Genomic DNA, 16,269 nt, shown 5'->3' on the forward strand with positions numbered 1-16,269 from the left:
TCTCTCTCTCTCTCTCTCTCTCTCTCTCTCTCTCTCTCTCTGTGTGTGTGTGTGTGTGTGTGTGTGTGTGTGTGTGTGTGTGTGTGTGTGTGTCTCACAGGCCCTTTCTCACTCACTCTTCCCCCTCACTCCCCCCACTCATGGTGATTTGACTGGCCTCAGTCTTTGGGGCCAGTGAACTCACCCAAGAGCAGCTTCCCAATAAACCTGCTTTTTTTATATATTCTTTTTTTAAAAATGCCTTGCAAATACTCTGTGGTAGGATAGTGAGCTCTCCATGTGTGCCCAGCAGTGCCATAGCTGGGCTAACAAGGAAGCGTAGGCACCCTAGATATCCAGCCAGCCAGCCACAGATGAAGAGATGGTGAAAACGTGGCTCATATGCAAAAGGAAATACTCTTCAAGCGTAAAGAAAAAATGAAATCATGACATTCTCAGGAGTAGATGAGCTTGTAAAATATATTAAGCAAAGTGACCCAAACTCAGACAGAAAAAAAAAAGCAGATATGTTCTCCTTTGTGTACAGACCCCAGGCTCTAACGTATGCTATACACTCACAGTATAGTGGCAAGTGTGGACCATATAACATTTATAAAGGAGACTGAGAGAAGGCAGCATCCGTCGGTGAGGAAGCAGGGTCAAGAAAGTAGACAGGAAGCTAATTTTTTTGTTCTATTTTCTCTCCATCATAATTTCTTTCTCTTTCTTTTTTCCATGGTGGATAAGTCAATCCAACTTTCTGAATATTGAAGTAGCAGAACCGCGAAACAAACCAAGCATAAATTATGCAGTTTGACACCGACAGTGTGAAACCCTGGGCAAAGCCCTTGCGGGTTCAGAGAGACAGTTTGGGAGCGCGAGGTGTTTGAGAGACTTTCTTGAACTGTGTATGCGCTGCTTTTATTTGCGAGCTAATTAGAATAAAGTGTTATTGTAGGGTTTATCTTTATTATTTTTAATTATGTGCGTGTGGGTATATGCATTTGAGTGCAAGTACCCCTGAAGCCTACAAGCATCAGATCCCCCTGGAGCTGGAGTTGCAGGCAGTTTACAGTATGCCTGGTGTGGATACTGGGAACAGAGCTTGGGCCCTCTGGAAGAGCAGTACATCCTCTTAACTACAGAGCCATCTCTCCAGCCCCATAAAATGTTGTTTTGATAATAATAATAAATGGGTTTTTTCTCTCCTCGAAAACCAAAGAGATGACTTCTCCACCGAGTTTAAATTGTTCCTCTAAATAATGGCCATCCCAAATCCCAAAACCCGTTAGAGCTGTGAATTCTAAGTGCGGGCAGCTGTGTTTGGGCTCCCCTCCTCACACAGCCTCTCCCAGAAGACAGGGAAAGCCAGTGAGCATGGGCCTGCCTCTATAGCTTGCTTCCTGAAGAAGAAATGATTTCTGGGAGTTTCTGTTCTGCGGGGACTGTTGAGATGGAGGTTTGGAAGCAAGCAGGAAAGCACCCCACCTTCCTAAAATTCAGGATAAGCGCAGGTGCTGCTCTGGGCTCCCTGGCAGGGTTCAGACCAAGGCTCCTTGCAGCCTTTGAATGAGGAGTCCCCCAGGGTCTTCTGCATCCCTCATGTTTCTCAGCAGCTTAAGCAGAGGAATGAAAAGGGGGCCCTGGAAGGGGACGATGCCCCAGCTGCCCCACCTGCATCAATCAGGGTCTACAGACAGGAGCCGATTTGTGTGTTTGGAGGACATTTAGCATCTAGGGGTTCTTTATGGTGAGTTGTTCCTGGTGCCAGCACCATGGGCTCTAACAGGTTCAGCTCCCAGGAACAGGCAGAGGTTGGTCAGTGATGCTGCCAAGGAGCTGAGCTGAGCTGAGCTACGGTCCTGCAATCACGTCTTCTGTACATGGCAGCTTGCTTCCATCTCCTGAGCGACTGTAAGATTGCAGGAAGCTCGCCTTCCTCCTTGACCTGTTCAAATCTCCGAGCTTCCAAATTATAGGTACTGTGCTGAGTGTTCCCCGAGTTCAACTGTCACAGACACTTTGGTGAGTGAGCGACATTAGCGTTCAGCTTCTCTAGCCACAGCGAATCAGTAAATCAGACTCTGCCACACACAGGATCACGCCTGGTAGCTTTGGAGTGTTGTGCTAGGTCAGACATGATCAGAGAAGTTTAACAAGTTCTTCAAGACCACACAGCTTGGTCCACTAGCTCCAAGCACTAGACACTTACAAAGGAGGACGCTGTGCTTTTCGGCCACATTCTCTAGTGAAAGCACACAGTAGGCTCTACTCCTTGGCCACATCCTCTAGTAGAAGCACACAGTGGGTGTACTCAGAGGTGGAGCCTAACAAGAGAAAGGCTGGCATAGACTGACTGTTCTTTCCCTGTCTTTCTCAGTAGCCTGGGAGATCTAAGCCAAAGGTCACCTTCCTTTGGAAGAGCTTGTTCCTTTTGAGAGAAGCCTGGAATCTCCTTTGCTCTCTAGTGTGCACTTGGCAGGGGCTTCAGAGCGACTAGGAGTGGATAATTCATCTGGATGGGTGGGGATGATGGGCTATGGGTGGGGCCAGATGGCAGAGAGTCTGCGCAGCCCCCTCCAGAAGAAATCACTGGAGGAAAAAAAAATCTCTCCTGGTCCACTGACCTTTCTGCAAGTTTTAATTTGCACCCAGGAGCTAAGCATCAAGCAAGTCTTAGGTGTCTGGCTGCGTGGTGCTGTCTGTTGGGATCTTGTGTTGAAATTATCCTGGATAATCACCTTGCAGAAGCTCTTCATTTGCATAACAGACACCATGCAATGGCTCCCTGCAGGCGGTGGTTGTCAGCTAGCTAACTGCTGTTTTTCTCTGAACTGGGAGGGGGTGGTCATTGAGGACACTTGGGGAGCCAGTCAGAGGCCACATGAGATGTTTGCATGTTCCTGTCTCTTCCAAGCTGACTTCATTAGCCTCCTTTTACCCAGCCCAAAATTCAGCCCCCATCATGAAGATTAAAGGAATCAGCTTTCCCAGAGGCATATTTCTGCAAACCGGTCCCGACCTGTGGAGGTGTGGAGATTCCATGACCTTTAGAGAAATGAGGTGTAGTAGCAAACATGGGTAGAAGTAGCATTTGGACTGGACCCTCCTGGCTGGTGAAAACAGAAAAAGAATTGTAGGGGAATGTGCGGTCCGCCCCAGCCTTCCTCTTATGAGAGGAAGGGATGTGGAGACCTCAGCCTCCATCACAGGGCCCAACAACCTTACCAAGAGATGGATGGCACTAGAGTTTCCTGACTCGGTTGGACCAGGGAGATGCCTAGTCATAGTCTCTGTGGACACGGGGCTTGACTTGGAGGCCGCTCCATACATTTGAGAAAAAGACAACCTAGGCAGAAGCCATGGTGGCACTTCCCAGTGCCACCCAAGATAGCATGGGTAACCCTGGCCCTTCCAGCTGCACGTGCCATGTCCCCAGCACAGCCAGTCGGGCTGGCTTCACCTTCCTGCATCCTGAAGTCAGGTGTGACCATCAAATTTGCGTCTCTCACTGAGGTGAGAGAAAAGAAGCGAAGTGCCCTGCTCCGAGCCCTCCACCCCACGCGGTCGGGACGATATCATGACACACAGAACCCGTGGCTTGATCACCATACTCTTTGGAAGCAAGATGGGGAGATGGAGTTGGAGATGGGTGATCCCAAATCTTGACTCCTGATTCTCTGAGGTTGACCCATGTGGAGACCAAGGATGATGGAGGTCATTAATAGGGGACTGTGGTCGTTTGTCTGTGGAGGTCAGCTTCATTTTCATAAGGGAGATTTTTTTTTTTTACCACATCTCTGGGACACTATATACCCATGTCTCAAATGCCCAGTCCTATGGGAATGTTTTGGTCCCATGCTGGAAGGAGGTTCAGAAGTGACTCTGTTTCTTCTGAAGAACTCCCCTGTGGTGTTCCTGGTGGCCTCTGGCTTCTGTGGAACTGGCCCCTCTGTCTGGGGTGGGCTTAACTGCTGAGATCATCACCTGCCCCTCCTTCGATTCCTATCCAAGCACAGCTCCATCAAGAGCATTCCAAGAGCCCCAGGGCCAGTCAGACACTCCTGGGGCTCTCCAAGAGGCTGGGTGCTGTGGAGCCCCTAGCAAATGCACCACCCAGCAGCCCAGGCTTCCTAGGCCTTGTTGCCTCCCGAGGCGGTGTGCTCTTGTCTCAGGGTAGGGTCCACCGTGGCCCATTAGGGACAAAGCAACCTAAACACCATCTATGCCAAAAGGTTCAGGCCTTGGTTTTTCAGGCACCCACCGGTCTGCTTCTCTCAAGGGGGTCTCCATGTACTTTAAAATTCTGCACTGTGGGTGTGCCAGAGGAAAGAGGTCTCCCATGGAAAACCTGGCAGAGGCTGCCAGGGCAGACCAAGAGAGTGAGAGATGGGGAAAAACCATGTTTGCATTTCCTGGGCCTCTTCTTATTGACTCTAGGAAAATGGCTGGCAGCCAGCGTGGGCGTCTTGACAGTAGCGGCCAGATGGTAAAGTTCAGGCTTATATTTGGCTTCAGCCCTGAAGCTGACAGAGAGCCAGACTAACAGCTGCTGGCTGCCTCAGCCCTGGGGGACTCAGGCCACACCCCCAACCCCTGGCATCTCACCACTGAGCTTCCAGATAGGCCTAGAGTCTGCTTCTTCCTACTGTGCTTCCCACCTCACGTCTGTACGCACGCGTGACACACAGAACATGCCCCCACCCAGGCTTACAGATTTGTCTCCTGGATTCTAGTGATGACTAGCTGCTGGGACAATGGCTCCAGGCCTTCCCAGGGTTTCAACTCTCCTTTCTTCCCAAATGTCCTTAGCATCTCTGTAAGAGAATTTTTAGCAGGACCAAGCCTCCTGAAGCCTTAAGGCTAGAGACAGAACAGGAAGAAAATGCAGAACAGGAAACAGCTCCACAGTGCGCTAAATGGAGAAAAGCAAGAGTGGGCAAAGCGAGGGGGGGGCTGGACCCCATCACCCACCCTCCATGTATGGAAAGGGAGTGGGGGAGGGGCTCCAGACGAGGAAGAATCATCTCCCTACCTGGGTCCTAATCACAAATGATTTCATTAGCCCCATCCTGATGTGCAAGACACTAATGAGAGAGAGGTTGGCAGCTCTAAAAATAGCTCACTCCTCTTGTTTCTTGTTTTAAAGACGCAGCCCCAGTGGGGCCACTGGGCCTTGGTTGTCACCTCCAGCACGGTTCTCGTAACCTCGAGTATGTGACCAGAGCTTGCAGAGAGGCAGCTGTGGTGGATGAGAGACTGTGGGCTACCTCAATGTGGTTGGTCCACGCCCTCCGCCCCTCAGCACCACACACACTGAGGCTGCAGGCGCTGACCTTGTTCTGGGTGAGGCTGAGTAGTAACACTGCTGTAGGCTAGCCCGGTTTGTAAACCGAAGAGGTGTACCAATGTGCAGTGCCTGCTGTATTCCTCATGAGAGGTGACTTATGGCTCCTGAGGGAGCCCCCTGCCTAGCTGACGCATCCCGGGGCAGAAGCCATATTTCACAGTCATGGTACATCTGTCTGTAAAACAGGGCATGGCTGGAAAGATGGCTGAGTTGGTGAAGTACTTCTGAAGACCTGAGTCCAATCCCAAAAACCACATTTAAAATAAAATAATCTGGGTGTGGTGATGTGTATTTGCAATCCCGATGCCGGTGAGGTAGAGACAGCTTAAACTGGCTGGTGAGTTCTAAGCCAGTGAGAAACTTTACCCCAAAAAGGGAACCTGAGCAACAACACACAAGGTATTGTTGGGTATTGGTATCTGGCCTCCATGTGCACACACACACAAGGGCACATATGCACAAACACACACCAGTGTCTACCTATGCACGAACACATGTGTATACAGGAGCACTGTTGCAGGGGCAGCAGCACATGTGGAGATCATGAACCAGAGAGGCATGTGCATGCCGTGCCTGGGGTCCTGGAGTGCTCCCTCCTGAGAGGCGTCTCAGGGGGTGATGGTACCCCCCACATCTGCAGTGGGACTGAGGGAGGCGCCTGTGTACTGTGACCCACTCCAGTCTGGCATATAGGTCCAAATGATCATAGCAGAGCTACTGATGTCATTGTCATGATCACCTCTGTTAATCATCATGATCTCCCCATCAGTTACCAACATCTCTGTCAATCAGCTGCAGTACCCCCATCTGTCAGTCATCCCCAGCTGTCTGTCATCATTACCATCATCCCTGTCAGTCATCAGTACCACCACCGTCATCATCATCACCATCATCATCACCAGCTGTCTGTCATCATCACCATCATCCCTGTCAGTCATCAGTACCACCACCGTCATCATCATCACCACCACCATCATCACCAGCTGTCTGTCATCATCACCATCATCATCACCCCTGTCAGCTGTCACTGTCATCATCCCTGACAGCCATCACCATCACCAATCACCACCACTGTTCCCACACTGTCATCCACCACAAGGTCTGAGAAGGGACATGTTAGTTCACGTTTGCCCAGAACGATAGGCATTCCCACCAGTGGCTCACCTGAGGTCCAGAGTCACAGGGCCATGGAGTGGAGAACACTGTCTCTAGGGTGTGAGCATCACCTGCTCCAGGGGCTCCCTGGACCCCACATAGCACCCTTTCCCCAAGCCCCAGAGGGCATGCACTGGAAGATGCCAGTCTTTCCAGAGCTTGGCAGAGCTTCCCACAGACCCAGCTGTAACCATGCAAGACTCTACCAGCAGGCTGCCATGCTCTGTTTCAGTGGGCAGACGCAAGGGTGTAGACAGAGACCTCTATTCTCCTTACAGAAGTTTCCTCCTGGAGGACTATAGAACGAACACCAAGGGAGGAAGCAGACCGACAGAGCCGCAGGAAGACAGTGTGTGTCATCCGGGACACAGGCAGATGGTGTGGATTTGAATCACCTGAGGAGAAGCCAAGGCTCTAGAGTCAGCAGGGGCTTTGAGGAGGAGAAGGACAGCCAGGCACCACAGGAAAACACTGGGCTTAGTGTTTGATGGTATGCCTGATACCCTGATGAGGAAATGCCTGCTGTGATATAAGTTTGTGAGGGTTCACAAGGACAGTAGCCTCTGGGTGCCCAGCAGGACATGGGGTAGACTTTGAGTCAGTACGGATAGATGGGTGGGTGGATGATGGATGGATGGATGGGTAGGTGGATGGATGGGTGGGTGGATGGATGGATGGATGGATGGATGGATGGATGGATGGATGGTTGGGTGGGTGGGTGGATGGATGGATGGATGGATAGATGGGTGGGAGAATTTCCAGGGAATTAGTTAGCCCATGCAAGGAGGAAAGAAACAAAACATTCTCTGAAGAACCCTAAAATCCTTCCCATTTCCCTAAAGAGTCAGGGGACTCCTCAGTCTTAAATGAGGATAGTCATGACAGCCATAGTCCTCAGGAATGTCATCTTCCAAGTTGATATTCATGAGGATGTCACCTCCATCGCTGCTCAGAGCCCTCCTACCTGCTGAGGCTCAGGCAACCCCCTGGCCAGTGCTAGAAGAGTGTCCATGTCTGGCCCAGCAGCATTCACCAGCATGGGAAACATGCGTGCTGATTCCCTGGGTGCTGGGAGCGGCAGGGAAGAGGGTGTGATGCTCCCTGGGCCTGAAAGCCCTCACTGTGTGTACATGTCTGTGGCTACATTAGAGACTCATTGAGGGATTTACTCATTGAGGGACCTACTGTGCTCCACCCTAATAAGACATTGGTGGAATTTTCTAATGAGTTACCCATGGCTCCGTTTCTCTCAGCACTTGGAAAAGCCACTTTGGAATGAGCTTCCTCTAACAATGGGGACCTCCTAAACCCACTCTGCATTGACCAGTAGAGCAGCAAAGTAATTAACCAAGGGACCAGTGTTAATGCAAGAAGCCCAAGTCACTCCCCTACCCAGGGGAGAATTCTGTCTCCTGCCTGGAGGACTCAAGGTAGTTCTAGACAAAGCTCAAACCCCTCAAGGAGCTGCAGATAGCGCAGATCCTGACCTTGGCTAAGCTGATTTCCCAGTCCAGATTTCTGATTTTACCCATGTCGGACACAGACAAGAGCTAGTGATGTCATACTGGGGGACTGACACCACCAGACTGTAAACTGCACCTTCCATGTTACATGGCTTTTTGTGGACACTGGTATTAAGCAATTTGCTAGGGCCACATTCTTAGAAACAGATGTTTGAGGTGTATCCACGTGACACAGTTGCTCAGAATTCCCTTCCCCTGTCTGCTCATCCATCCTTTCTCCTCCCCATCCTTGACGAGGCTGATTTCCTACTGTTCCACACGGTGGGCAGGCACTTTCTCTGAGGTGCTGGAAGAGTTGGGCTTGCCCGGTGCACTATCTTCTCGGCCTCCACCCGTGTTCTACATCCAGACTCTAGCCGATACCCACAGTCAAAGTGAGGGAGGCTGGAGTTTGTGCCTGTATCCCCCTGTCCTTTTTCAAGCACCTGGCTAGGCAGCTGTTGCCAGCCCTGAGCCCACGGGTGATGGGAAGTCTGTCCCCTCCCTGAAAATGCTCTTGGCCTGTATCATCTCTCAGTTCTCTAACCAAACCTGCCCTATTAGAGGGCCTGAGAGCCACCCAGCCTCCTCTGCCCTCCAGGGCTTCCCTACCCCCCCCCCCACCGCAGAGCCTCAGCTGGTGACTCCAGCCTCCCCAAGGGATGCTAAGCTTCCTGGGGACCAGAGACTTTTGTGTTCATCCTCATCCTAGGGCCTGTGTGTGCATTCAATAACACTCACTGTACAAAATTCATACCCAGGTCACAGGTTCAAGCCCGGGCTTGGACTCCCAATTTGTCTTTCCCCATTGCCCCCGCGGTACTGGAAATGTGTTCTGAAAGTCCCCACCCTCGCTGCTTTTAGATTTGTGAGCCAATGGTGTGGGGAAATACAGAGGAGACTTTGCTCCAGAAGAATCATGGCAGGGAGCAGAGAGCTGGCTCAGCAGTTAAGAGCAATTAATGCTCTTTCCAAGGCCTGAAGTTCAGTTCCCAGCACCCATAGGTAGTTCATAACCTACTACAACTCCAGCTCCAAGGGATCCAACATCATCTCCTGGTCCCCGTCAGTACCTTTGCTCATGTGCACATGTCCACACAGAGACACGTTTACATAATTATCAGAAAATAAACTTTCACAGTGATCCACGAGGACCAGACTGTGAGCTTGAGCCCAAACGGAGCAAGCCAGGTCAGCCGCATCAGCGAAGGAATGGTCTGCAGAGCAGGGCAGAGGGACCTTTGCAGAGCCGGGCTCAGCTGGGATTCTTGATGAGCAGAGACCAGTGTGCTGACAGCTCAGACATGAACAATGCAGGCACGGGAGGCAGCAACATTCCGACACTGCTCACCCAGCCCAGATACCCTCTGATAGGCAGGCCACTGGTCAGGGATGAGGAGTGCCCCGCCCCTATCCTCACAGAGTGAGCTTGTCCCAGCAGCATGGAATATAAAAGCAGCAGGAGACCTTGTGACTGCTGAGGGACTCACAAATCTAAAGTCAGGACTGTCCATTCCCCTCCCTCACCCGCACAGGCCCGGCTTGGCTCAAGGCATCCCTTGGTGAGGTCAGCAGACCAAGCTACACTTTCCAGAAATAGTTTTACTGTTTCACCGGCATATGGCCACCTCAGGAATCTGCTGATGGCAAATAAATCCAGTCTCCAGCCCTGGTCTAGGCTAGCAGGGGTCCTCCAGGTTCCAGATACGCCTGACTGGCTGATGAACTGCAGCCAAGCTGTCCCGCATGATGGGCGTGGCTTCTTGGTGAGCGTGACTTCCTGTGCTACCTGGCAAACAACCCCTCCAGACTCTTCAGGCCCTTTGGGAAAGAACTGAGAAGAGCTGTCCCCTTGGCCCGACGGTGGCACGGCGATGTCATGGCGATGGCCTGGCGTTGCCACACACTGTCACAGGCAGGAGGGGCAGATGGCTCCTGAGAGGTCTGTGTCATACCTGTGTGTGGTTAAAGTATACACAGAAGAAAATATCCTAGTGAACTTTGTAGAAAGTAATCCTTCGTGCAAATTAGCCACCATCTTTAACAGATCTGTGGCGCTCACTTGCGAGCGTTCACATTGAGGAAAGTCTGTTCATGGCTGACTCTCCCACAGAAAGGGAGGGGTGGGGAGGTTGTGGGATTCCAGCAGATGCCTCCTGCACCTCCCGCTCATCTGGGTGCAGAGCTCTGCTCTGAGGTCCCACATCCCCACCCCCACGCCCACGCCCACGTCTCTGCTCCGAGGAGGCTCTGTGGCCAGGGTCTCATCATGCCCATTGCCGTCAGGCACTCCAGCACAGAAGGAGGCAGCCTCCTCTGGGCATGGACTTTCATCTGGGCAACGGGGATACTGACTGGAGCGCACTGTTGGTTAGAGAGCTGGCTAGAGGGCTCAACAGTTCCCCGGTTGTACATAGTACCTCATCTACTGGTGGGTGTTCTAGCCACACATCACAACAGGTACAAGAACAGAGCCCAAGGAAGTGTTGGGGGCCAGCCGAGCACAACTTGCCAGGCTAACTGCTCACGTCTTCACATTCAGAAGGAGCTTTAATTGTTTCCAGGGGTTTCCTTATCAGCAGTAGCACAAATTCATACAACCAAGCCCACAAGGCCAATCTCCCTTGTCCTGACCACTGGGGTTTCGATTACATAATGGCTGGTCCATGTGTTGCCCTCTGCACACCAAGGTCCACCTGGGAAAACTCTGAGCCTGCCTGTCCACACCTAGAGCCCTGACTGGGATATTAGGGAGTCCCTGGGCAATTGTAGGAGGTAGGGGTGAAGGAGAGGGGAGACGGAATGAGAACGTTTGGTACTGTGAGCGGAACAGCAGGCTTGAAGTTATCCGTTCCTCGGCAAGGATCCAGCTATAAGCTCACCTCTGTCTCAGCTGATCTTTCTCAGCTCACCTAACAAGGGAAATAATAAAATGACATGTTCACAGACACAGCACAATTCTGCTGTGTTCTGTCGTAGGGAGATGCCATCTGCTGCTCCCGTGAATGTCGGGCCACCTCTGCTGAGGAGAAGCCTCTACAAATGTGTGCCACCTCAGTTCTATCCACAGGGCCAGCAATTAAAAGTAACAAGGGTGAAGGGTTAAAGCCGGCCTCCTGGTGAAAGCCGAGCTTCTTTCTATATCACAAGGTGACTAGGATTCGGGGTGTGTGGGACATGGGATGCATGGGAAATGGGGTGCGTGGGATGTAGGGTGCATAGGATTCAGGGTTCATGGGATGCAGGGTACGTGGGATGCTGCAGTATGGCTGCACCTGTGCCACTGGGCCCATGGGAAGGCAGGGTAGGGTTAGGGGGTTATACGGTAACACTTTAAACAGGTACTTGCAACCTTCTGGAGAGGGAAAAGGATGCTGGGCTGCTGAGGACCCGTTTTGACGGCTGTGTGTTCAGGGAGTACTAGATTGTCTGATTTCAAAACTGGTGACTGAGGAAGGGACACTTCCACACAATGAGAGGAGTTCTGACAGGCAAGATTTGACCCTGGTGTAACTTGAGAGATGCATACAATGTCAGGAGCAGTCCAAGGGCATAAACCGCCTGCATGCTTTACCGTTCAGACACCCTAAGCGCCCTGAAGGCAGGCACAGAGCTCAGCAGTGCACGGGTGTAATGTGAACACTCGAGAGGCCAAAGCAAGAATATTTCTGAAACCAAACTTGGGCTAAAGAGTGAGGCCCTATATAAAAAATAAAATAAAATAGTAAAATAATGCCCAAACATGGAAAGAGAAGAGGGGTATTTGTGATGGCTTGGCCCTGGGGCAGGCTTCAAGGATTTGAAGCAGTCTGGGGCTTTACTAATAAATGATTCCTGCTTAAAGGTCCTTTGCTTTAGCGGAATTCACTCCTGCCTTCTAGCTCTGGTCACTAGGGTGTGACCGTCCTGTGACCACTGCACTGTGCTTCTCAGGGTCACACACAGCACACAGGACTCCAGTGCCTGCTGGAATCCCCTACAGATGCCCTACTACATCCCAGAGGGGCATTAGCTCGAAACTAAGCTTTCATCAGTACCTTCCTGACTCCAGAGAGCTCCCTGCCACCACCCATGGAGTGTATAAGACATCAGTCCCCAGAGAGCTCCCTGCCACTGCCCACAGGAGTGTAAGACATCAGTCTCCGGTGCTGTCAAGTTTCCCCGGGTTTACTAGGAATCGGCTCTCAGAGCTCAGGGCTCCTGTGGGTATTCTGTGCTGACTCAGCACAAACCTGCCACTGTCATTTTGATCTTCACTGGTGACAGCTGGGGATCAGCGATGGTGGGTCCACTCAGTCTGATGACACTTGATTTGAATATGTTTATGACTGGAGCAAACAGTTTGTTCTTCACTGGACGAGTAGATAGTACCAGGGAGCCACAACCCAACTCTTGCCCACCAGCGAAACTTACAGGGAACTCATGTTCTTGTCTTCTGGAAAGAAAAAAAATTAGTTCAGTGATGCAGACAGGTTAAACAGATGGTCACTCAGTAAAATAAAGCAAATCTTCTCCGGAGGGACTGGGTGAGCTGCCCCAAGGAGGAGAATAGCCCAGTGGGGTCTGCATTATGCTTGCTTGCTTGCTTGCTTGATTGATTGATTGATTGATTGGCAACATATACTACAGTGTACATGTAGCATATCAGAAGACAGCTTGTGGAATTCAGTTTTGTTCTTCTAACATGTGGATTCCAGGGCTCAATCTCAAACCATCTGGTTTCATAGCAGGTGCCTTTTACCCATGAGCTACCTCTCCGACCAGCCCCGCATTGTGGGTTTTAAGAAGTTTCATCTCTTCTTATGAGTTCGTTGGTGTGTTCATAGAGTAAGGCAGACTAGGTTTCCCCATCTAGAGTGTTGCTGGAACTCACTTTGCAGACCAGGCTGGCCTCAAACTCAGAGATCTGCCTGCCTCAGTGCCAGGATTAAAGACACAAGCCACTAAGCCTAGCCTGAAAGTGTTTTTAAATACAATGAGACCAGACATTTCTTCTCTGTCAGGGGACAGAATCAAACCTACAATAAAAGTAATGGCATCAAGTTATTTGAGGACCCAGACCCTTTGGTGGTGCAAACAGTTGGAGAACACCATGTTGCCTTAGCCTCTGATTTACTGCAAACTGCCTAGTTCCAGCTTCAGGAATGCTCAACCACAGAGAGTCACTCTGACCCTAAGAAGACACATCCAGATTCTCTATACTGACCACTCTGCCCCCTGACAGAGCAGAAATGCCTGTTCTTGCTATATTTAAGTTAGACATAGTGGCACACACCTTTAACCCTAGGCAGAGGCTCGCCTAGTTCTGGTCTGAGTTCAAAGCCAACCTAGTCTACAAAGAGAGTTCCAGCATAGCAGGGGCTACACAGAGAAACATTGTCTCAAAGAACCAAATACATAGATAGATACATAGATTGATACATAGATAGATAGATAGATAGATAGATAGATAGATAGATAGATAGATAGATAGATGGATAAGGTGAGGTGAGATAAGATAAGATAAGATAAGATAAGATAGAAAAACATTTTCATATTAAACACAGGCAGGAGGAACCAGCAATTAGGGAGACATCTCTAGTGAATGATTCTCCAGACAAGGGAAGCCACATGTTATTTATTATTTCAAGGCAGGCAACAATAAAAGGTGAGCATGCAGGAAAACACTTTATCAAATGTAACCAAAAGTCGCTTTTTTTAGTTTCCAGAATAAATAGTAATTAAATCATGTAAGCTGTGACAGAGAAATTGCTTATAAAACCAATCCTCCCACCATAATTGCTTAGATACCCACATTTTTATAAATACGGGGTAACTTTATCCGTTGCTTTTATCAGCAGAATGTGACACCAGCTGTTGGTGCTTCGTAATTTACAGTGGCGTTGGGTGACAGCCACAAAAGCCTGTGTCTAAAAAAAATGCACTAACATGGCCCAGATGAATGTGCAGACTTAGAGAAGTCTCGTTCTGCAGTGGAGTTAGAAATGGCTGTAGCACTGGCCACCAGGAGGAGTTGACAATTTGGTTACCTAACTAATGTTATGGAAGTAAATGATACAGATACCGTACCAGCAGCATCAACAGGCTAAGTTAACTCTGTGACTACCAAGGAAGTTTGTGGATAGGCTAGACCTGCCATCCTGCCTCTGCCCCAGCAGAACACTGGCAAGCTGACTGGCAAGTGTTGGGGAAGGGGCAGCCATGCCAATCCCATTTCCAGAATATTCCTCTTGTCAGGGAAGAGTCCTGACACACCGGCTTCCTCTGGTTGCCCACTGCTCTTGGCCTTCTTGGCACAAAAAACAGAGCCAAGGGACCAGGGCCATCTGTACGACAGGCAGAGGCTGGTGTGAGGTAGGTGGTGGGAATGTGAGGGTCAGTGGGTAGAGATTCCTGTTCCTCTCTGAACCACACAGGCTCTGCCCAGGTACACAAACTGCAGCAGGAGGGAAGGGGGAATACCTGGGTTTGGACAGTGAACGCTCTCCCATCCTTTCTTCTGTCCTTTTCCTTAGCCTCCAGCTACTTCTCCTGTAGACAGAGGAGACTCAGGAGCTTGTCACTGTCTCAGGGAACTTGGGGAACCGGACGCTGTTCTTGTTGTTGCAGCCTTCTTCTGCTGGTCACCCGACCGTCTTCTCTCCTCTTGCAGTCGAGTTCAGCAGCTGCGTGGGCACCAAAGGGATGCAGTATGAGACCAACAGCTTGGACTTCAAAGTCGGGGCAGATGGGACAGTCTTCGCCACTCGGGAGTTGAAGATCCCCTCAGAGCAGGTGGCCTTTACCGTGACCGCACGGGAACGCCAAAGTGCTGAGCAGTGGGATGCCATGGTGCGGCTGCTGGTAGCCCAGACATCATCAGCACACTCTGAACACAAGGTGAGAGGACACACCACAAGCGGGAAGGTCTGGGTCCAAAGTCAAGGTGTCCCTGCTCTGAATCCCAGGCAGAGCCTTTCCCTGACTCATGGGAGATGCGGGTTGACAGCTCTTTGGCTTTGTCCATCATCAAAACTTGGGATACCTGATCAGGTTAGTCTACCAAACCACCACTATCATGACCTTCATCTCATTTCAGACGAGACTCACTTCTACCTTGAGCTGTAAACCACAAATTCTGTATGTAGCGTAGGCTCCCAGGGATCTGTGCACAGAAATAGCCACCTGCTTTAAAGGACAGGAGGGTTGGTAAGCAAAGCAGGTCAACCCTGAGGTTGGGGAAACCATGACTCTGAAGAGAGAAGGAGAGAATGACAGAGAGATGGGAGGGGCGGGGAAGTGGGAGGGGCCGGGAGATGAGGGGCAGGGAGGGGCGGGGAGGTGGGAGGGGCGGGAGATGAGGGGCGGGGAGGTGGGAGGGGTGGGGAGAAAGACAAGAGAGGGTACAGCAGGGGGCAGACAAATGAGTGAAGGGAAGATAGAAACACAAGGAGTCCTTCTGTGATGTCTGCAGGTCTTCTTCCCCCAGCTGTGTGCCTGAGAGGTGAACAAGGGTAGGGGCACCTCCCCTGTCCTGGTCCTGCACTGTCCAGTCATCCGACACCCCACCTCTGTTGGGAACCCTATGCAGCAGCATTAGCCTCGCATCAGAACTGGGCTAGCAGAGAGCTTGAAGCCTGCGTGCTTGCAGGAAGGAGACACTGAGAAAATCAGGATGATTGGAGAGGGAAGCATGACAGGCCCCTCAACTCAACTTGTCGGGTTCCATAACCATGCTGCAGTGTAGGGCAAGCTCAGGCAGCCGCATAGGGGATCACTGGGAAATGCCCAGAGGACCTGAAGTTATGGACAAAGTTAAACATTTTCTTTTATGTGGGTTTGCCCAGAACCTTTCATAACTGAGTGTGACTTTAAAAGCCTCTTAGTGGGAGAAAATGTCCAAATTTCTAAAAACCTATCTGACATAGGACCTTCCATGGAACAGCTTGTAGGACAGGTGTGCCAAGGAACCCACTTTGGAGAAGTAGCAACTGGCTTTGGTCTTGTTTCTTAAATCCAAGTAGGAGCAGAACTTTGGGAGGACACACACTACTAACACACACAAACACATACACACACACACACACACACACACACACACACACACCCTGCCCGAGGATGCCAAAGACTCTAAGACAGGCAGGTGTGCCTGCTCACTCTTCCCGTGTGTTTATCATGCATGAGCCCCTGAGCCAGGTGAAGGATGGTTGGGGAGACGACAGGGGAGGTGAGGGATGGGGGAGGTGAGGGACAGGGGAGGTGAGGGACAGGGGAGGTGAGGGACAGGGGAGGTGAGGGACAGGG

General features: G+C 50.8%; 1 protein-coding gene across 1 annotated transcript in view; it reads left to right on the forward strand.

Annotated features, from left to right (window-relative positions):
• The window catches only part of Cdh4 (cadherin 4), a 459,219-nt gene that overhangs the window by 325,622 nt on the left and 117,328 nt on the right, over nt 1-16,269 (forward strand). The window contains exon 3 of the mRNA XM_021192528.2: nt 14,639-14,865. Within this exon, the coding sequence (XP_021048187.1) occupies nt 14,639-14,865 (227 nt within the window). The remainder of the gene's footprint in view (nt 1-14,638; nt 14,866-16,269) is intronic.

Source organism: Mus pahari, chromosome 3 (genome assembly GCF_900095145.1).
Source record: "Mus pahari chromosome 3, PAHARI_EIJ_v1.1, whole genome shotgun sequence".
Classification (NCBI taxonomy): Eukaryota; Metazoa; Chordata; class Mammalia; order Rodentia; family Muridae; genus Mus; species Mus pahari.